At 44.5% G+C, this 23900-nt stretch overlaps 1 protein-coding gene across 3 annotated transcripts in view; it reads left to right on the top strand.

Annotated features, from left to right (window-relative positions):
* Positions 1–23525, top strand: part of LOC142464319 (uncharacterized) — a 582685-nt gene extending 559160 nt beyond the window's left edge. For 2 of the 3 annotated variants that reach the window (XM_075567812.1, XM_075567813.1), the window contains exon 3: positions 13755–23525. In XM_075567812.1, coding sequence (XP_075423927.1) covers positions 14004–14996 — 993 coding nt within the window. In that variant the 5' untranslated portion in view covers positions 13755–14003 and the 3' untranslated portion in view covers positions 14997–23525. The remainder of the gene's footprint in view (positions 1–13754) is intronic. The other variant, XR_012787648.1, reaches the window with a different exon arrangement.
* Positions 23526–23900: the final 375 nt, after the last annotated feature.

Below are 23900 nucleotides of genomic sequence, written 5' to 3'. Positions count from 1 at the left end.
CACACACACACACAGTCACTGATGCACACACACACACACACAGTCACTGATAGACACACACACTGTCACTGATACACACACCGTCACTGATACACACACCGTCACAGATACCCACACCGTCACTGATACACACACAGTCACTGATACACACACAGTCACTGATGCACACACACACACAGTCACTGATACACACACAGTCACTGATATACACACACACACACAGTCACTGATGCACACACACACACACACACACACACAGTCACTGATGCACACACACACACACACACACAGTCACTGATGCACACACACACACACACAGTCACTGATAGACACACACACTGTCACTGATACACACACCGTCACAGATACCCACACCGTCACTGATACACACACACCGTCACTGATACACACACACCGTCACTGATACACACACACCGTCACTGATACACACACACCGTCACTGATACACACACACCGTCACTGATACACACACACCGTCACTGATACACACACACCGTCACTGATACACACACACCGTCACTGATACACACACACCGTCACTGATACACACACACCGTCACTGATACACACACACAGTCACTGATACACACACACACACACACACTCACTGATACACACACACACACACACACACACACACACACACACACATACCGTTACTGATACACACACACACACACACACAGCCACTGATACACACACACACACAGTCACTGATACACACACACACAGTCACTGATACACACACACACACACAGTCACTGATACACACACACACACAGTCACTGATACACACACACACACACAGTCACTGATACACACACACACACACACAGTCACTGATACACACAAACACACACCGTCATTGATACACAAACACACACCGTCACTGATACACACACACACACCGTCACTGATTCACACACAGTCACTGATACACGCACACACACAGTCACTGATACACGCACACACACAGTCACTGATACACGCACACACACACACACACACACACACACAGTCACTGATACACACACACACAGTCACTGATACACACACACACACACAGTCACTGATACACACACACAGTCACTGATACACACACAGTCACTGATACACACACACACACACACACACAGTCACTGACACACACACACACACACACACACACGCCGTCACTGATACACACACACACAGTCACTGATACACAGACCGTCACTGATACACAGACCGTCACAGATACACAGACCGTCACAGATACACAGACCGTCACAGATACACAGACCGTCACAGATACACAGACCGTCACAGATACACAGACCGTCACAGATACACAGACCGTCACAGATACACAGACCGTCACAGATACACAGACCGTCACAGATACACAGACCGTCACAGATACACAGACCGTCACAGATACACAGACCGTCACAGATACACAGACCGTCACAGATACACAGACCGTCACTGATACACACACACAGTCACTGATACACACACACAGTCACTGATACAGACACACACACACACAGTCACTGATACACACACACACACACAGTCACTGATACACACACAGTCACTGATACACACACAGTCACTGATACACACACAGTCACTGATACACACACCGTCACTGATACACACACCGTCACTGATACACACACCGTCACTGATACACACACCGTCACTGATACACACACCGTCACTGATACACACACCGTCACTGATACACACACCGTCACTGATACACACACCGTCACTGATACACACACCGTCACTGATACACACACCGTCACTGATACACACACCGTCACTGATACACACACCGTCACTGATACACACACCGTCACTGATACACACACACAGTCACTGATACACACACACAGTCACTGATGCGCGCACACACACACACACACACACACACACACACACACACACACAGTCACTGATGCGCGCACACACACACACACACACACACAGTCACTGATGCGCGCACACACACACACACACACACACACACACACACAGTCACTGATATACACACACACACACAGTCACTGATGCACACACACACACACACAGTCACTGATGCACACACACACACACACACACACACACACACACACACACACACACACACACACAGTCACTGATGCACACACACACACACAGTCACTGATGCACACACAGTCACTGATACACACACAGTCACTGATGCACACACACACACAGTCACTGATACACACACAGTCACTGATATACACACACACACACAGTCACTGATGCACACACACACACACACACACACACAGTCACTGATGCACACACACACACACACACACACAGTCACTGATGCACACACACACACACACAGTCACTGATACACACACCGTCACAGATACCCACACCGTCACTGATACACACACACCGTCACTGATACACACACACCGTCACTGATACACACACACCGTCACTGATACACACACACCGTCACTGATACACACACACCGTCACTGATACACACACACCGTCACTGATACACACACACCGTCACTGATACACACACACCGTCACTGATACACACACACCGTCACTGATACACACACCGTCACTGATACACACACACCGTCACTGATACACACACACCGTCACTGATACACACACACCGTCACTGATACACACACACCGTCACTGATATACACACACCGTCACTGATACACACACACACACTCACTGATACACACACTCACTGATACACATACACACTGATACACACACACACACACACACACACACTGATACACACACACACACACACACACACACACACACACACCCACTGATACACACACACTGATACACACACACACACACTGATACACACACACACACTGATACACACACACACTGATACACGCAGTGGAGAGCAGAGGCAGCGACGGATGTGAGTGACTGGGGGGGAGGGAGGAAAGGCAGGAGATCCGTGCCAGATCCTGCACTCACCGCCCGCCAACAAGCAGCATCAACCCCCCCCCCAGCACTCCCGCTATCTTCTTCTATCACCCGGGGCAGAAGGGGACGGGGCACCATGCAGCCACCAAAAAGCAGAGAAGCCAGGAGCCGGGAAGGCAGACACACACACTCGCTCTGCACAAAGCGGAAGCTCCGCCCCTGACTTCCTCTTACCTGCAGCCAATCCCCTGCGGCCCAGCCGGCATTAAGGAAAGGTGGCGGGAGGGATAATCACGGCGCCACTGTAAGCAAGCCACGGCGCACCAGGGCGCCGGGGTGCACAGATTGGGAACCGCTGCTCTATACCCATTAGTATCTTGGGACAGATCTAGTGATCCTTCTTGTGATTAGGGTGTATACACTGTTTATTTAGGGTTGCTTTGATTCATTGCTGCTTTTGCTCTATTATAGTCTGCTCTTAGCTCATTGTTGCCCTTTGTATATACATGTATACTATGATGTTCATTTTGTTCATCTGTATTCATACATTCACTTTGAGGTTTATCTTTGATCAGGGGTATTACTTCTCCAGGTAATTTCATGGATATGCCCCCTTGTCTTAGTGTGAGGTACCTATTTTCTACTGTCCACCTCCTGTGCATTGGAATCATTGAGAAGGTCAGTTAGATTTGTAGTGCTCATAAGTGCATTTAGGTTTATCATAGGCATTTTCCTGCATTAGCGGTTTACATAGGAGCTTTCATTAATTCTCCATTACCATTGGCATATTCCTGTATATTTGCACTTGTTTTGTTAGTGTTGTTATTATAGTCAGTCTGTTTGTCCTCACTCAGCTGGTTGTCTAAATAAAGTTCATACTTCTGTACTCACCATTGTGTGCCCCAGTTTGGAGTGTTGGTGGGTCCTGTTCTATGGGACCTACAATTTTCTCTTTTGGTTTATACTCCTCTCACTCCTGCCTGCAAGACTTTTCCCATACTGTTCCCTCTCTCGGGAATACTCTACAATGCACCATCAGAGTCTCCCGCAGCTTTCAGGTGTTTATAACCTCCTCAAACTCGAAACCTTATTGGGACCAGCTATGTGGCTACACCAATCTTCACCCTCTGTAATATCCCCCCCCACCCAAACCTTAATGGGCTCAGATGAGAGTCTGGGATATATTCCAACCTGAGCCACACACTCTCCTACAATGAGCAGCCACCTTACCGTCTTTTAACATTATCCCTCATTCCGTCTAGATTGTAAACACGAGCAGGGCCCCCATGGCCTCTTTGTATCTCTTTGTGCATGTTTGTCCTTGTATGTAATGTACATAACGCTATGTGCCCCATTGTACCGCGCTGTAGAATGTTTGCGCTTTACAAATAAATAATAATAATATTTCCCATGCTTATATCTGTGACAAAGGTCTAAGCACACACATCTAATAGCAGTAATCATAAAGGGATTTATTCCCATAGGAGAAAGGTGGGAATAACCTTTGCTGCAGCAATAAGCTTGGGAAGTATATATTTTTTCCTGATCACCCTGGCAGTAGGCACCATTGGGTTAATCCCTTCTCACTCTAGGTAGGACAGGAAATAGACTTTTGCAGGTAGGCCATATAAGGCCCCTCCCTCTACCTGCACCTTAGTCTTTTTCCTGTCTTCACAGCTAGGAGTAAGATTTTTTATTTTCTAAGGGACTCACCTACTGCACCTAGTGCCGATATCCAGGGTCTCAGCCTCTCTGCCCTGAAGCTCCGATCGACGCGCCCTACGGGTGGCAAGACGGAGACCCCTTAGAGTCGGGGGAGCCCCTGGAACCCATTACATTCTGGGGGGGGGGAAGCTTACGTTCAAAAAAGCCCCAGTACCAAACTAAGGTACACAGTAGGGTGCACAGCAGCTGCAGCTGAGAGCCGTGGAGGCCCAGACTCACCGCATTAGCGTCTGGTACGCTGCGGTAAAGTACCCAGGAGCCCACTACACGCGGAGGGGGGAGCAGCCATAGCTGCGAACCGGAGAAAGGTTCAAATTGACCACGCTAGTGTCTGGAACACTGCGGTAAAAGGGTACAGTGCACGCGACCGCAGGGGAGCGTGCGCGTCACGTTCCGGCCCGGCAGATGCGTGCACAGACTTGTGCAGATGCTGTGCATGAGCACTTGATACGGTAGAGAAGCGACGAACACACTGCGTGTATGTGTGAGTGAGAGCTGCAGCATGGAACGCTCAGCAGTGAGAAGCCAAGTGCTGGAAATGGATTCGAAAATGGAAACACCCAAAACTTCAGTTCCCAAGACTAGGTGAGTCCTTAGTTTTAGTTCAACATGGGAAAGAGAGATGGTCTATATACATTAGGGTGTATGTTTAGTATTTATTTTGTTTTTATAATTTAGTGCGTTGGTTACCCTCCCAGAAGCAGAATCTTCAAAAGGGACGGGGGAATCCCTGCAACATAAAAGAAAGGTTGCTAAAAAAACTAAATGGTGTTCAGCTTGTGAGAAACCAGCCCTAATAGGGAATAAATTATGTGAAGATTGTCTTAAGGCAGCTGCAGGTGATACCAATGAACAAATGAGCACTTTCCTTGTATTGATGAAGGAGGCAGTTAAACAGAATGTGGATGCGGCAGTCCAGCAAGCTGTTAACCCTGCGCAGGAAAGATCTAGATCCCAAACCAGTCTGGATAAGGGGAAAGGTTTTTCGTCAGATGAGTCTGAAATTGATTGTTTTCAAATATCAGAGGGGGAAATGGATTCGCTACACGCAAAAGGAACCCGCACAGCTAGTGTTAGACCACAGTGAGGTGCTGACTGGATGGAGACTTGATAATATCTTACAGAAGAAAAAGGACCCAGTCTTGCAGCACTCAATCACTCGGAATGTAATGTTGTAAATTTAAAATATACTTTATTGATAACCATGAATAAAAAATAGGGGGTTAAAACGTAATTAAATGATAATAAACAGCTCGTGACTGTATCCTATATACCCCACCTACGGTAAGGTGGGTAGGTGTAAATAGAATCCCTAATAAATATTGGGGATCAAGCGCTACGGATAGTAGCTACCTAAAAATATAGGAAAAAGGAGCCTCTGAGAGCCCACTTGAAGACACTCTCCTTGCGAGTGTATCCAGGCGTATGATACGTACTAAATTGATACACTGAGGATAGGTACAATATTTAGTATGGCATAATGTGCGCTTGGTTAGACCTATGTGATGTCTGTCCCTGATATAGATATGCGCTGTGTGAGCCAGGTCTATGGTGAGAACCTGTGTAGCCCCCACTATTGATCATAGGTGCAGGCTCATGGACATACTGCGTAGAAAGATACAGGATAGTATGGCATTGGCTAAGGCATAAAATAATCCTCTAGACACCTAAACTGTAGGTGAGGTAGGTTGTTGTTGACCAGGGTAAACCTTAACTCGTGTCAATATAGGTTGTCAGTGTTATCTGCTGTTGCTGCCCAATGGACGCTGTATAAGGAGCCAGATGCAGATACTAGGTATATATATGCAAATACCCTGACGTGAGCGTGATACTGTGCTGCGCACAAAGGGTGAATTATGGCATAAAGGCAACTTCCAACGTGTATGCAGCGGCACAGGAGGGTTAGCACTAATCAATGAATGTGATGTTGTAGGCTGTAACCCCCTGCATTGCTGTTCAGCAGATAAAGGGTTAATATATAATATAAAGCCAAATGTTCAGCTCAAAGGAGTGTGGTGTAAGGATGGTTGAACCAGGGTTTAGTAAGTGAAACCCATAAGCGCACCACCCTCCCTCTCAAAGATCAGATGACCTGTATCTGTAACCAAGTGGAGGAACTAACTAATAACGCACAGTCCCCTACATCAGCGCTGGTCCTGGTTATATCAGCGCTGATGTGCTCGAGGACTTGCCTGTCTGAAGGTGAGCAACTCAATAGCCCCTCTGGCTGGAGGATCCCGCGATAGTGTTGTATAGCGCGATCCCATGTAACATGCACAGGCAGGGAAGCTTAGGATGTACACAGACGCTGATGAATATCAGAGTGCTGCTGCATTTTAAATAAACGAGCTTCCCGCGTGTGCAGGAGGTAAACTGCCGACGCGCGCGTTTCACGTAGTGAACGCTTCTTCAGGGCACGTAGGGGGGTGCCCTGAAGAAGCGTTCACTACGTGAAACGCGCGCGTCGGCAGTTTACCTCCTGCACACGCGGGAAGCTCATTTATTTAAAATGCAGCAGCACTCTGATATTCATCAGCGTCTGTGTACATCCTAAGCTTCCCTGCCTGTGCATGTTACATGGGATCGCGCTATACAACACTATCGCGGGATCCTCCAGCCAGAGGGGCTATTGAGTTGCTCACCTTCAGACAGGCAAGTCCTCGAGCACATCAGCGCTGATATAACCAGGACCAGCGCTGATGTAGGGGACTGTGCGTTATTAGTTAGTTCCTCCACTTGGTTACAGATACAGGTCATCTGATCTTTGAGAGGGAGGGTGGTGCGCTTATGGGTTTCACTTACTAAACCCTGGTTCAACCATCCTTACACCACACTCCTTTGAGCTGAACATTTGGCTTTATATTATATATTAACCCTTTATCTGCTGAACAGCAATGCAGGGGGTTACAGCCTACAACATCACATTCATTGATTAGTGCTAACCCTCCTGTGCCGCTGCATACACGTTGGAAGTTGCCTTTATGCCATAATTCACCCTTTGTGCGCAGCACAGTATCACGCTCACGTCAGGGTATTTGCATATATATACCTAGTATCTGCATCTGGCTCCTTATACAGCGTCCATTGGGCAGCAACAGCAGATAACACTGACAACCTATATTGACACGAGTTAAGGTTTACCCTGGTCAACAACAACCTACCTCACCTACAGTTTAGGTGTCTAGAGGATTATTTTATGCCTTAGCCAATGCCATACTATCCTGTATCTTTCTACGCAGTATGTCCATGAGCCTGCACCTATGATCAATAGTGGGGGCTACACAGGGTCTCACCATAGACCTGGCTCACACAGCGCATATCTATATCAGGGACAGACATCACATAGGTCTAACCAAGCGCACATTATGCCATACTAAATATTGTACCTATCCTCAGTGTATCAATTTAGTACGTATCATACGCCTGGATACACTCGCAAGGAGAGTGTCTTCAAGTGGGCTCTCAGAGGCTCCTTTTTCCTATATTTTTAGGTAGCTACTATCCGTAGCGCTTGATCCCCAATATTTATTAGGGATTCTATTTACACCTACCCACCTTACCGTAGGTGGGGTATATAGGATACAGTCACGAGCTGTTTATCATCATTTAATTACGTTTTAACCCCCTATTTTTTATTCATGGTTATCAATAAAGTATATTTTAAATTTACAACATTACATTCCGAGTGATTGAGTGCTGCAAGACTGGGTCCTTTTTCTTCTGTATGATATTTGGGGAAATGGATTCATCAGATCAAGATATTCAGGAAGAAGTATCTGAATTTGATGTAGAAATGGTGGATCCACTTATCAAAGCCATGAGACAGGCGTTAGACCTAGAAGACACCGAGGAGTTAACCACAAGAAAGATAAACTTTTTGGGGCAAGACAAAGAAAAGGTAGAGTCTTTCCTATCCATCAAGTGATTAAAGACCTCATTCAGGTGGAACTGGCTCAACCAGACGCCAGAGTATTTGCGCCTAAAAGGTTTGGGAAGATGTATCCATTCCCACAAGAGGAGGTAAAAAATTGGGAGGTTAGCCCAAAGGTGGATACTGCTATTTCCAGAATAGTAAAAAAGACCACAATCCCAATAGAGGAAACTGCGTCACTAATGGACGCTATGGATAAGAAGATGGATTATGTATTGAAAAAAGCATACGTTACCGCAGGAACATTCCACAAACCTGCCATAGCAACTACTGTACGTCAGCAGCAAGGGCTATGCGAGTATGGATTGCCAACATTGAAGAGGCAATAGACAAGGAAGTGCTATTCTTAAAGCACTGTCAGAAGTAAAATGGGCAACACATTACATAGCAGAAGCCTCATTGGATGCAATAAAATTAGCTGACAAATCTATGGCACTGGCGGTATCAGCAAGAAGGGCTTTATGGCTCAGACAGTGGATGGCTGAAACAGCATCAAAGAACAGCTTGTGTGCATTACCATTTGAAGGTGAATTCCTCTTCGGCAACAAACTGGATGCAATAATAACAAAAGCATCAGCAGGTAAGAGCACTTTTTTACCTCAGGAAAACAGAGCCAGAAGATTCGGCTTCCAACAGGCTAATAGAAACCAGTATAAAGAAGCAAAGGCATATAGACCTGGTAGGTCATTCCCAAGACAAACAACATGGAGGGGTGGCCAGAACCGGCTTTTTCGTGGCTCCAGAGGAAGAGGATCATTCACAAAGAATAAATCCACATGAAGGTCAGAGGGCCCAGCAGTTGTCCGTAGGAGGGTGACTGAGACAGTTTTCTGCAACATGGGCCCAAACAATACAGGACAATTGGGTATTACAGACCATTCGTCAGGGGTACCGTATAGAATTCAGGGAGATGCCAAGAAGGAATATGGGCGTAATAACATGTATACAGTCCAAGGAAAAAAGAAGACAGATGAATTCGGCTTTAAAGAGATTATTACAAGCAAAAGTAATAAAGAAGGTACCTCAGGAAGACAGAGGAAGCGGAATTTATTCCAGGATTTTTCTAGTAAAAAAACCTACAGGGGATTACAGAGCAATCCTAGACCTAAGAAGGGTAAATTTATTCTTGAGGATATGAATTCAAGATGGTGTCGTTGAATCTGATTATTCAAGAGGTACAACCAGGAGACTGGATGGTGGCGATAGACTTAAAAGACGCTTATCTACATGTGCCCATAGCAAAGGGACATCAAAGATTCCTAAGGTTTGCAGTAAATCAAGATCATTATCAGTACACAACACTGCCATTTGGTCTGGCTACTTCCCCAAGGACGTTTACAAAGGTTCTAGCCCCTCTAGTGGCAGAAATGAGAGAAAGGGGGGTAGAAATATACCCTTACCTGGACGACATCCTAGTAAAATCAAAGAGTCTGGAGAAACTCCATCAAGACCAGAATATGGTAATAACCTTCCTGGAACATCACGGTTGGTTAATAAACAGAGACAAGAGCCATCTCGTACCCACTCAGCTGTTAAGATTTCTGGGGGTAGAATTCGATACAGCAAAAGGAGAAGTGAGACTACCAGAGGCAAAGAGGTAAGACATAGCCGTACAAACAAAGAAGCTCAGGAAAGCTACCAGGACTTCAGCAGAAGAATGCATGAAGCTCCTAGGGAAATTCGCTTCAACATTAAGCGTCACAAAATGGGCAGCACTACATATGAGACCACTGCAAAACAATTTTCTACAACAATGGAACGGGAATCACAAAGACACAAGACAAAGAATCTTGTTACACCCACACACAAAACAGGAATTAAAGTGGTGGGAAGATGCCCGAAACCTGGGAAAAGGACAAACGCTACAACCAGTGCAGTGGGTAACAATTACAACAGATGCGAGCAATACAGGTTGGGGTGCCCAGATGGGAGAAACAGTGGTGCAAGGAACTTGGAAAAACCAGGAAAAGCACCTACATCAAATCTACTGGAATTAAAAGCAGTACAAAGGGCCTTAGAAGCTTTCCAAGACCATATAAGAGGTGGCTGTATAAAAATAGAATCAGACAACAGGTCAGTTGTCAAGTATATAGCCAAACAAGGAGGAACCAGGAGCAGAAAGCTGATGAACCTCACAGCAGAAATCCTCTTTTGGGCAGAGCGCCACTTGTCGGATATTACAGCCATACATATCCCAGGACTAGAAAATGTCACAGCAGACTTTCTAAGTCGGAACATCATACACCCAGGAGAATGGGCATTAGACCCACAGGTGTTTCAAGAATTGGTAGAACGATGGGGTCAACCAGACATAGATCTTATGGCGACACACCAAAACCGCAAGGTAAGGAACTACTGTGCCAGACAGTTTCATCCAAGCGCACAAGCTACAGATGCTCTCAGTTTCAAATGGCACTTCAAGTTGGCATACCTGTTCCCTCCAATTCCCCTAATTCCAAAAACAATCAGGAAAATCAGGGAGGACCAAGCAGAAGTGATACTCGTAGCACCCTACTGGCCAAAAAGGCTTTGGTTCACACACTTGGTAAATATGGCAGTAGATACACCATGGCACATACCAGATCGCAAAGGGCTGATGCAACAAGGGCCAATACTGCACCGACACACTTTATTCGAGCAAATACCCAGTATGTACCTGGCAGATACCTGGAATGCGCCGCTCCTCACCTCTGACAAGCCCCGTTGCGTTTGCCTTCCCAGCCTGGGTTCATGCCTGGCTGACGGGCGGCTGATCTGTTAAATGATAATGATTAGGATTTAATAGGCTGCAATGCTTCGCGTGTCTACCAGATGGCATAAATTCATGAATTGTAATGCAGTATATATATATATATATATATACTGTGCAGTATTGCAGCCAGCGGGAATAAAATGCTTCAATCCCTGCCTGGAAAATACCTCAATGCACTCGGGCAGAAAACAGTCACAAACCTCAATACACCCGGGTATACCCGAATTCGTGGGACTAGCCGAGCTCGAATAAAGTGTGTCGCCAGTGTATGTCATCCGAATGCCAAACAATGGGCTTTGACGGCATGGCGATTGAGCGGGAAACATTGAGACTGAAAGGTTGTTCAGACAAAACAATTCAAACCCTTTTACAAGCAAGGAAAAGTTCCACATCGAGAGTATACCATAGAATCTGGCTTTGCTTTCGCGATTGGTGTGGAAAAGAGAAACAAAATTTCCTTTCACCTAAGATTGTATTTATAGTGGAGTTCCTGCATAAAGGATTTGAGAAAGGTCTCAGTCTCAGCTCGTTGAAAGTACAGGTGTCTGCACTATCAGCCTTGTTGGAAAGAAATCTGGCAATGGAAAGATTGATCATCAGGTCCTTTCAGGCAGTTAAACGGTTAAGACCTCAAATCAAGAACAGGGTACCTACATGGGACTTGTCTCTAGTATTGGATATACTAACAGCAGCTCCGTTTGAACCTATACAGGAGATAGGCCTAAAATGGTTGTCATGGAAAATGGCATTTTTGATAACAATCACCTCAGCAAGAAGAGTGGGAGAACTACAGGCTCTATCTGCCAAGGAACCATTCCTAGTCATACATCAAGACAAGGCAGTTCTCAGACCAGTACATCAATTCCTGCCAAAGGTTGTATCACAGTTCCACATGAATCAAGAAATTGTGATTCCGTCATTTTGTCCAGAACCAAAAAATAAGAAAGAAGAAAGACTACACAAATTAGACGTGGTAAGATGTCTAAAAGTGTACCTGGAAAGGATGCGAGATATCAGAAAGTCAGACAAACTATTCGTCATTCCAGAGGGACCAAAGAAAGGTCAAGCAGCATCAAAGACAACAGTTTCCCAGTGGATTGTGTCTTGTATTAAAAAAGCTTATGAAAGCAAAGGACAAGATAAACCTTTGAACATTAAAGCTCATTCTACAAGGGCCATGGCTACTTCATGGGCATTTAAGGCCCAGGCTACACCAGGACAGATATGCAAAGCAGCAGTCTGGTCCTCATTCAATACATTCTTGAAATACTACAGACTAGACGTACAATCATCAGCTGACGCAAGCTTTGGTCATAGAGTGTTAGAAGCTGTAGTGAAATAAGTGTAAAGTGTATTAATAAAGGTCAAACTGATAAAGCATTAAACTGGTGTTGTCTATTCTGATGTATCCCTCCCTAAAATTTTCACTGCTTGGGTATGTCCCAATGGTGCCCACTGCCAGGGTGATCAGGAAAGGAGAAAATTTAAAACAACTTACCGTAATTTTCTTTTCCTGGAACCATGGCAGTGGGCACATAGTTACCCTCCCTATGTATGTCTAATGCCTATCAGTTATATATTTCAGCTATGGAAGAATCGTAAGACTAAGGTGCAGGTAGAGGGAGGGGCCTTATATGGCCTACCTGCAAAAGTCTATTTCCTGTCCTACCTAGAGTGAGAAGGGATTAACCCAATGGTGCCCACTGCCATGGTTCCAGGAAAAGAAAATTACGGTAAGTTGTTTTAAATTTTCTCCTTTCTTACATATTCTTTTGTATATGTTTTGCACCATTATTTAGGGCACTTTTTGTTAACCAGATTGAATTGCACAAATCGGGGGAAATTATGTAACATTATGGCTGGAACGTCTGTTAATATTTTAGTTAATCAGCCCAGTTATACTAGTGTAAACTGTGTATTTACCCCTTTGTAGACGTTAGTGGTCAGACAGTCATGGGATACCAATGGCTAGCTGACCCACTTGAGCCACTAAAGGGTTAATATATCGCAAAGTACAACAAAACGTATTTGACGAGAAAAAGTTCTGATATACTTGCTCACTTTGTAATAGGTCATACCTACAGAAAGAACAATATATGAAGAACATTGATACCTGGAGAAATGTGATTTCCATTACTGGAGTGAGGAGGAAATATTTATTTCCATTTGAGACATTTTTGTAAAATGATTCATTGGGGTGTTTCTTTGCCTTCCTCTGGGTTAATGTAAATATAACAATGGAACTTTAATGATATGGTTCAGCATCTTGCACAAGTAGAATTTGATAGAGGTTGAATTCAATGAACATTTCTTTCTCATCCAAATCTACTTTGTTGCATTGCAATGTTACCTTAATCCATTTTCTCACCATAGATGTATCTTCAGCACATGACTGGTCTGTGAACAAGAAGCAATATAAGAAATGTCCCAAACATCATAAATTACATGAGGTGTTAATGGAAATATGTTCTAAGGACTTCAACATTGCATAAGTCTGTTATAGAACTGGAACATGATTACAAGAAACTCGGCAGAACATTCCTATACATAAACAGCATTTTACTAAACGTACAGACGCCACAATACCAGACAAGACAAGGAGAGGGTTTAAAGAGCAGAGACATGAAAACCTACAGTGAGAAATACAGCAATGTTATTCAGCAAATAATCTCTACAGGGAAGAAACCCTATAACTGCTCTGAATGTGGGAAAAACTTCAATCGGAAATCAGGTCTTGTTAGACACGAAATAATCCATACAGGGGTGAAACCTTATAAGTGCGCTGAATGTGGGAAAAGCTTCAGTCGGAAATCAAATCTTGTTAGACACGAAATAATCCACACAGTGTTGAAGTCTTATAATTGCTCTGAATGTGGGAAAAACTACAGTCAGAAATCATATCTTCTTCTACACCAAAGAATCCACACAGGGGTGAGATCCTATAACTGCTCTGAATGTGAGAAAAGGTTCAGTCAGAAATCAGATCTTGTTACACACCAAAGAATCCACACGGGGGTGAAGCCGTATAACTGCTCTGAATGTGGGAAAAACTTCATTAAGAAATCGTATCTTGTTAGACACCAAAGAATCCACACAGGTGTGAGACCCTATAATTGCACTGAATGTGGGAAAAGCTTCAGTAAGAAATCATATCTTGTTAGACACCAAAGAATCCACACAGGGGTAAAGCCTTATAACTGCTCTGAATGTGGGAAAGACTTCAGTGATAAATCACATCTTCTTACACACCAAAGAATCCACACCGGGGTGAGACCCTATAATTGCCCTGAATGTGGGAAAGACTTCAGTGATAAATCACAACTTGTTTCACACAAATGTATCCACACTGGGCTGAGACCCTATAACTGCTCAGAATGTGGGAAAAGTTTCCGTCTGAAATCACATCTTGTTGCACACCAAAGAATCCACAATGGGCTGAGACCCCATAACTGCCCTGAATGTGGGAAAAGCTTCAGTTATAAATCACATCTTCTTCAACACCAAGGAATGCATACAGGGGTAAAGCCTTATAACTGCTCTGAATGTGGAAAAAGCTTCAGTCAGAAATCACATCTTGTTAAACACGAAAGAATCCACACAAGGATCACAGTATAACTGTTCTGAATATGGGAAAAGCCTTAGACAAAATCAAATCTTTTCAAACACAAGACAACTTACTTATTGTCTCCCTCTAAGTATTAATGTGAAAATATATAAAATACCATTAAAAAACAAAATAGGAGGGAGGCGGAGCCGCGAGCTAAGGAATGGAGGCTTGAATATACAGCTCTGCTTATACCCGGCGTAAAAGTACAAATAATTAGCTTAAAAAAACACAGAATTGGAGAAAAAAGCACAGCTGTGGAGAGGGGAACACTCAGAGATGACAACAACCCGAGCCCAAATTAAAAAGAAGCGATCTATTGACCTGAGATCTTACTTTTGGAGCTCGGAGCAGGTGAGGGGGAGAGAGGATCCAGCAATGTCCCCAGGCAGCACCTCCGATGCAAACTCAGCACATGGACAAGGGGAGATGGTCGACGCAGAGATACAGCCAGTAATACGAAAAGATCTAACAACATACTTTTCAGATCTTAATGACTTCTTCCGTAAAGAGATGGATGGGCTCAGAAAGGACATAAAACATATTGAGGAGCGCACTAATGAGCTGGAAAAATGTATGGACACAGCAGTGGAGTGCCACAAGTACACGGAGAAAGAAATCTCTCAGAAAAAAAACGGCTGACTGAATTAGAGGATAAGCAAGAAGATGGGGAGAATCGGGACAGAAGAAATAATCTGATAATTCGAGGAAACCCTGAGGACATACTGGACGTGGAGGAGATGCTGGAGAGATGGATGGGGTCCCTGCTACCGGATAAAACAGAGGCACAACTCCTGATGGATCGCTGCCATCGGGCTCTGCGATCCAAGCCCCTGCCTAATAATCCCCCGAGGGATATTATTCTGAGGTTACATCATTACAGAACGAAAGAGGCACGCTGTAAAATCACACGGACATCCCCCACCATCAAGTTTGAGGGCATCCAGATGTCCATTTATCAGGACATTTCCCCCACTACATTAAATAAACGTAGATCCCTCCAGCCACTAACGAAGATACTGAGGGACAAAGGGATTAGATATCGGTGGGTCTTCCCTTTTGGACTGTTGGTAGTGAAGGAGGGAAAAGCCCACACTAAGTCACATTAGTGAAGGGACGGAATTCCTGTTGAAATTTGGAATAAAGGAAAAGGTGGCTTACCAGGCTGAGGAGCAACAGCCATCCATGGAGACAGTCTGGAAAATAGTGTCCAGTGCTGCTGCAAGAAGAAAGGAGAAAGGCAAAGACTGAAAGAAGAAAAACCTGTCAGTCATCATGAAGTCAAAAAAGCAACATTTTACTAAACAAATGTGGCTCTTAAAGGGGCACTGCCAAAGTTGTAGAAGACTGGCAAAGTTTATGTTCAAATAAAGTTAATCAAGTTCACAAAGTTTGCAAGGACATAAGTGTTTAAATAGCAAGGTTAAGAAGTTCGTTTAACTAGAAAATGTTATAAAATGCCTCAGCAGGACTTACCCTGGTGATGGAGGTGCAGGGGAAAGATGGCGGCCATGGAAGAGATCAGGAGCGGGAGCCTGCGGGTTAGGAAGGTAGCGGGAGAAAAGTGCACGTAAAGATGGAGGAGGGAGAAAAGGTGCGAAAGCCCTGCGGAGGAGTCGGGAGGCAGAGGTGGGCGGGAGGAGTGACGGAGCTGCAACAGAAGAGGAGGGGCGAGGCAGAGAGCCAGGACCAATCGGAGGGACGGAGCCGAGTGACGTCATAGGACGGCAACATGGCGGACGGAGATGACGTCGGCTGGAGAGGAAGCCGGAAGGAAGGGGAGCAGCAGTAAGTCCTGGCCGGGGCTCTCGGCGGAGGTACGCGAACTCCGCTGCCGGTAGCTCCGCAGGCAGCGAGTGGGAGGGCGAAGGACAGGGGAGGAAGGGGGGCGAAGATCAGGGGAAGAAGGGTGAGCAGGCACAGTAGAGACAGCAGGAGAGGACGTGGAGGGAGAGAGAGAGGAGTGGGAGAGAAGGGCAGGGGGAGAGGATAGAGAAAAGGGGCGAATGTGGATGGAGGGTCTAGGGAGAAAGGGTTAGGTGCTTGCATAGGACAAGTTGAGAGCAAGAGAGACAAGGAAAGGGGGGAAGAGTCAGGAAGCTGGATATGAGAAGGGAGAGGGGGAATAAAAGAAGGTGGAGAGAGGAGAGACAGAAGACAGGAAAAGGTAGCAAGGGCAGGTAGAATAGATACTGGTCCAGATAAGAGAGGAATAAGCGATCCGCAGTCACCAGGGGAAAAGGGGAAGTTTGAAAAGAGATCTAGCTATTTGGCAGAGTCTATAAAGGGAGACATGGAAAGACATGTGGGTAGAGAACTCAATTAAGAAAAAAGTACGTTATACCAGACATTGGGATAATATGTAAGAATGCGCCGGGGGTGGGCAGAAGCTCCTCCATCCGGGCAGTGGACTTGCGCTGACAACCTATGGGGACTGAGACTGCTAAATCCATAGGTGAAGACCCAGGGGAAGGGAGGCTCCAGGAGGGTAGGAGCAGTAGCCCCCAGGAGGAAGGAGGGAGACTTCTTGCCCCTGGGCATATGAGCTTAGGTCCGGAAGGATCCAATACAGCTCATTCCCGTTATTGTTTATTGTGTTGGATTTGTTAGGTGTTGTTTTGTTTTCCTTGTCTGTCCTTGTGTGCTTCCCCTCCCCCTGTCTCCCAAGTTGTTGGTCACTGTTGGAAGCGGTCGCAAGGCAAGAAGAGAATTGGAGGTGGCAGATCTCTGGGCGGGACCCGAAAGTATGTTCGCAGAGGGTAAGCAGATTCACTAAAGCACTGACATGGCAGTAACGTGTGTCACATAAAGGTTTTAACAGCCCTCAGAAACGACGCATTGCCTTTATGGAGTATAGAAATAGAAAAGCAGATGTGATATTTCTACAAGAGACTCAAAAAATAAGAAATAAAAAATTAGAAATAAGCCAAGTTTCTTAGACGGGCATTTCCGCCAGTTCTATCTGGCCTCGGCAGAGAAAAAAAAGGGGATGGCGATACTGTTCCACAATAATTTGCCGTTTAAAGTAGGGAAAATCAAAAGAGACATAGACGGTAGATAACTTATCCTAACAGGGACGGTGAATGGGAGTAGTCTGACACTAGCATCGGTATACGCCCCATGTGAAGATGATCCTCAATTTTTTAAGACATTCTTTGCACAGCTGGATAGGGTGGCAGAGGGGAGCACAGTAGTAGCAGGAGATTTTAATAAACATTTAGACCCGACATTAGACGGGAACAAACTAAGAAGAATCAAAAGGAGGGGTGTAGAGGCACTACGTCAGGGTACTAGGGACAGACAACTTGTAGATATCTGGAGGGAACAGCACCCAGGAGAAAGGGGGTTTACTTTTTACTCGCACCCACATGACAGCTACAGCAGGATCGATTACTTCTTTGTGTCGAATAGACTGGTCCCGCAGATCTCCTACTCAGGAATCTATGATATTTCATGGTCAGATCATGCACCAATAGAGCTGCGGTGCTCTCAAATTAGCCTGGCTAGCCCAGGGGCAAATTGGAAACTCAATGAATCGTTAATTAAGATCCCAGATATCGCACAAACCATACGAGAAGAGATCTCGCAAATCTTTAAGACGAACAAGGGCAGTGTGGAATCTCACATAACATTGTGGGAGGCTCATAAGGCCACTCTGAGAGGAATTTTGATAAACATAATGGCAGGGAGGGAAAAAAAGAGAGAAGCCAAAATTAATCAGCTGAGAGAAAAGCTTCATGAACTCTCTATACTACATAACAGGACGGGTAGAGAGGGGACACTGAAGGAGTTGAAGGATGTAAGAATAGAACTTAATCTACTCCTTACCTCTCAGGCTGAAAAGACATTGAAATACAAGAAAAAAGGAGTACAGGTTAAAAGATGATAGGGATACCAAATACAATCTAGTTAGGTTTGAGGACATATGTTCCTGGACTAATAAAAGTGATTATGGTGAAGTGTGAGATAACAAACACTTACACGGCCTTGTGTAAATGCTGTCACAACAAGGTTTCTTTACTTTTCTCTTTTTCTTCTGTGTCTTCCTGGTGTAGTTTTTCTTCTCCTTTGATCCAAATAATTGCCTCTTCGATCTCTCAGCGGATTTCGATTGCAGTGTCGCCCTAGAAGCAAATGGATAAGAGTGAAAACAAAAGTTGAGGGACAATTCAAATAAATTGTAACAATGTCTAATACCAATGGTTATGAGAAATAAATCAAATGCAGAAAAGACTGCAAACACTCACACGGGCAAGTGTGAGTGTGATCTTGAGGGAGGTATGTTTATCCTCTTCTCATAAGAGAGCTCTCATATAAATTCCCTCATGTTCCAAAAGAATAATGGAAATGGATGGTGAATAAGGGTAGGGAATATAACAAAGATACTCACACGCCACGTGTGAGTTCACACTGGAATTGGAATCTCTTTCTCCCTCCTTGAAGGTCCCGTACTAACTGCCAGGTAGATTGGGATCACTCTCAATGTCTTAATAACAAAGTGAATCCAAGATGGAGTTATCACCTTGATCTTTAATTGTTCAAATAAAACCATAAACAATAAACGAAAAAACAATATACATAAAAACAGTCTAAAAAGCGCTTGTTTGGTTGGTATTCAGCTATATATTGCTATGAGCCTTACCATGCCCATCTACGGAGCCTGAGAAAGCCCAAGAAAGGGCGAAACGCGTTGCTCGAAATCCCTAAGCATTTTTAACTAGTCCGGCCACCGTCAGGAGCAGGACATAGGAGCTCAGCACAACACCCGGACGCGGGCAGAGTTAGCTGCGCACCTTTGCGCCCTGCACAAATATACTAAAGACTGGCTGCTTTTTATTCATTTGGCTCTTATGTCGCTTAGACTAAGCACTTTTTAGACTGTTTTTCTGTATATTGCATGGCGTTGGATTGAAGATCCTCAGTGACCCCCCCCCCCCCCATACCTCTCTTCCACAGTGTGTCTTTCCCCCCCTGTACATGTTGGATGTGTGATTGGTGTTTGCGTCTTGTCATTTCAGACATATATGGACAAGCTACAGAGCGTATGGAGTGTTTTATAATTTGTGCAAAAATGTCTATCTTTTGAAAATTCAATAAAAATATAAAGTTGAAAAAACAAAATAGATAGAAAAAAATATTTTGGGGAAATGACAATTGTCAAAGTTCGCACTGATATGCAGTTTTTTGCCGCAACACTTCGATTGAAATCTATGTAATCTTTCATATACGTGATAGTGCCAAACAAGAGACAGAGTTATCACAGAAACCTGGCTAACCCCTAAAACCACCGATGCAAATCTTGCCATTCAGGGATTCTCAATTTCTAGGAGAGATAGGTCAAAGAGAGGAGATGGGGTATTATTTTATATTGCAGACACCTTACCATTTACACTGCTAAATTGCCCCCCAAGCCCACCCTCTTTTTGAAATCCTAGTTGGCAGAATCTGCCTCTTTTCTAAGCCCATCTTGGTTGCTGGCATCTACCACCCCCTAAAGCCCCTCTACAATCCCTGACTGATATCTCCCAGTTTCTTGGCTCCATTTCCTCTCTGAATGAGAAGAGTGCTAGTTCTTGGGGATTTCAACTTCAATTGGCTTGACCCTAAAAACCACAAAATCCAGATACAAATCAAGTCGCTTACCCTATCGCAACTCATTTCCCAACCCACACGGACAAGCCTGAAATCGTTCAACCATTCTTTGCTTGACTGGATTCTCTCCTCAAATCCAAGCAGAATCCAATCCTCTGGCATCCTACCTGACATTTTTAGTGACCATGCAATAGTATACTCTAAGGAAAATTAAACCGCCCCAATCAAGCCCTAAAGTTCTCCTCACTAGAACATTTAGAAACTTTAACCCACTACAGTTTCTGGCTGATCTTACCAAATGCCCTTGGCACAGAATCGATTTAATTCCCGACCCTGATTCTGCGCTCGACTATTTCCAGTCCGACTTCTTATAACTCTGTGATACCCATGCTCCACTACGCAGAATAAAGGTACGGAGGGGGTCACCTTCCATGGGTTACAACTGACCTTATAGCACTCTACCAGTTAAGGGATGCCTTGTGGAAAAGCTACAAAGATACTGGCACTACCAAGCATCTCAATCACTACAGATGCATGCGGAACATGTGTACAAGGCATGCAAAAGCACAATTTTACTCTGACAATCTCCACCAGAATACATCAAACCCAGCTAACTTCTGGAAGGTTATCAACAATATATTCCAGCCTTCTAACCATCAACAACCAAGTAATATCACAAAGGGGGATATTACACTGACAAACCCCACTGACATTGCAAATGCATTCAATAATTACTTTGTGGGGTGTGCTACTAATTTATTAGCGAATGGCAACCCAAAGCACAAACCTGAATCTCATCCTGGGAGTACCCATATAGGCCCACCCCCTCCCAACACTGGCCACAATTTTCAATTTGGCCCAGTATCCGAAGAGGAGATTACACAAGCGCTCCTCAAATTAAAACTAAACAGCCAATGTGGACCTGACTTACTACAATCTAGGTTCCTAAGACTTGGTGCCCCTGCCATTGCCAAACCAATTGCTTCCATATCCCTAAGACCTTGAAAACTGTCAGAGTTGTCCCAATCTTCAAAAGTGGGGACAAAAACACTGTCTCAAACTACAGGCCAATCTCCCTTCTCCCAAGTCTATCCAAGTCATGGAAAAATGTGTTCACTCCCAATTAAGCAATTACTATACCAAGACAAATTTCCCTAGCCAATTCCAATCTGGCTTTCACCCCAAACACTCCACCGTAACTACCATGCTAAAAGTTTGCAATGAAATCCATTGTGGAATGGAACGGGGACAACTCACTGGTGCAATATCCCTAGATTTTGTAAAGGCTTTTGATACTGTTGACCATGCTATCCTGATTAACAAACTCCAGAGCTCTGGAATAGGGAAGCATGCTTTAAACTGGTTTCAGTCCTACCTATCGGGTAGATCCAAACATGTGTCCATCTCGGGCTCTTAACTCAAACCCCTTCTATATCACCTGTGGTGTCCCGCAAGGCTCTGTTCTGGGGCCCCTACTCTTCTCGGTGTTCATCAATGATCTTCCCACAGCTTGTAAGGAAGCTCCAATACACATGTATGCTTTTCTTGGGGTTGAGGAGGAGCGCTGGATCTCGTGATATGTAAAAGAATATAAATATATATAGTGCAGATGGTAATTCACTGCTTTAAAACGATGTAAAACATAAGAAATGAACTCACAAAAATCGTATAAAATCACTGCATGTCAGAGATCCTTCTCTCTCTGACTGGAGCCCTTTATGTTACTGGAGTCTGTATCCCCTCAGTGAAGTGGGTGATATGAAAATAAAGAAAACCACAAATAGTGCAAATAGTATGAACTATAAAAATGTATTATGCACAAGTTATCAGGAAACTCACATTTTCCATTATAAGATTGGGTGGTGGAGAGAACCGCCGATAGAAGCAGGCTGCTGTTCGGTGCTTCACTTTCCCCTCACAGTGTAGTTCAATGCCAATCTATGCCGTCGCGTCACTTCCGGTTTCGCGTCACGGGTGAGGGCGGGAAGCCAGAATGGGAGTAATCTTAGCAGTGGTTTGCCAGTCCTTCCAGGCGCAGAATCTCTCTAACTCTACGCGTTTCGCAACAGCTTCGTCAGGAGTACCATGTATGCAGATGACACAATCCTATATGCACACAGCCATAGCCTCTCCAACCTTCAACACATACTTCAGTCTGACTTTTTGAGACTCGAATACTGGATTTCCCAAAACAAACTGTTTCTAAACACTGACCAGACTGTAACAATGGTATTTGGGACCAAGACTAAATTTTTAAAGCTTCCAGTGACTGAGCTCCAGATCAGAACCAACGCTAACAGCACCCTAAAGCCTGTTACTAGTTTTAAATGCAAATGTAATATATCAAAAGTGGCGCTCTATTATAAGCTTTAAACACGTGTTAATCCAATATTAACATATAAACCATAAATTGAATAAATATAAGTGATACAAACAAATCCTTGAATGCTGTGACCCAGTGCAGGACTGCTCTCTCAATCCCAGGTGAATATGGCGACGTGGTGATCAAAGGGAAGCGCAAACATGTGGAGATATAAAAAATAAAACTGATGGTGCAGTATTGTGACAAATAAATACGTATTCTTCTTTAAGTCTGCTGTTATTTATACTCACAAGTGTGAGGATGATACTGTGTACGTAAAGGTATCTTTGGGTATATGTCTGCAGTGATGATAAGCTGGCTGGAACCTCGGTGTGGGAATGTATTCCTTAAATGGTTAAACACAGAATAGCCAACATAGCGCAATCTGTTTAAAAACTGTATTCAAGTGGTTAAAAATATAACAATACACTCACATGATGTATGCTATTTAAAAGCATTTAGATACGCAATGCATCTCGCCTCCGGTATCTTGGTGCAGTTTTTCCTTCCCTCTTCTCGGCGTGCGTCTCACTCCTGCGTTCCAGCAGGGCGGATGTGACGTCAGTGAGACTTCGGGAGTTCCGGTTTGGAGGTCCGGTTTGGAGGGCTGGCTGTGAATCACCTTCACTCTACGCGTTTCTTCCCTTAGGATTTCTTCAGGAATTTTTAAAGCTTCCAGTGACTGAGCTCCAGATCAGAACCAACGCTAACAGCACCCTAAAGCCTGTTACTAGTTTTAAATACCTGGGCATATGGTTTGACTTCCACTTAACATTCGGAATGCACATTGATACCCTGACATCCAAAACCTATGCCAAACTAGGTGTACTTTACAGGAACAAATCCTCCCTAAGCCTGCTGGTTAGTAAGCGTATTGCACAGCAGATGCTAATGCCAATTATCGACTATGGAGATATAGTATGTGACTCGGCACCCCAAACCCACTTGACACCCTCTACAA

Source organism: Ascaphus truei, chromosome 12, assembly GCF_040206685.1.
Source record: "Ascaphus truei isolate aAscTru1 chromosome 12, aAscTru1.hap1, whole genome shotgun sequence".
Classification (NCBI taxonomy): Eukaryota; Metazoa; Chordata; class Amphibia; order Anura; family Ascaphidae; genus Ascaphus; species Ascaphus truei.
The sequence above is the reverse complement of the archived record's forward strand: the minus strand, read 5'-3'. Positions and strand labels throughout refer to the sequence as shown.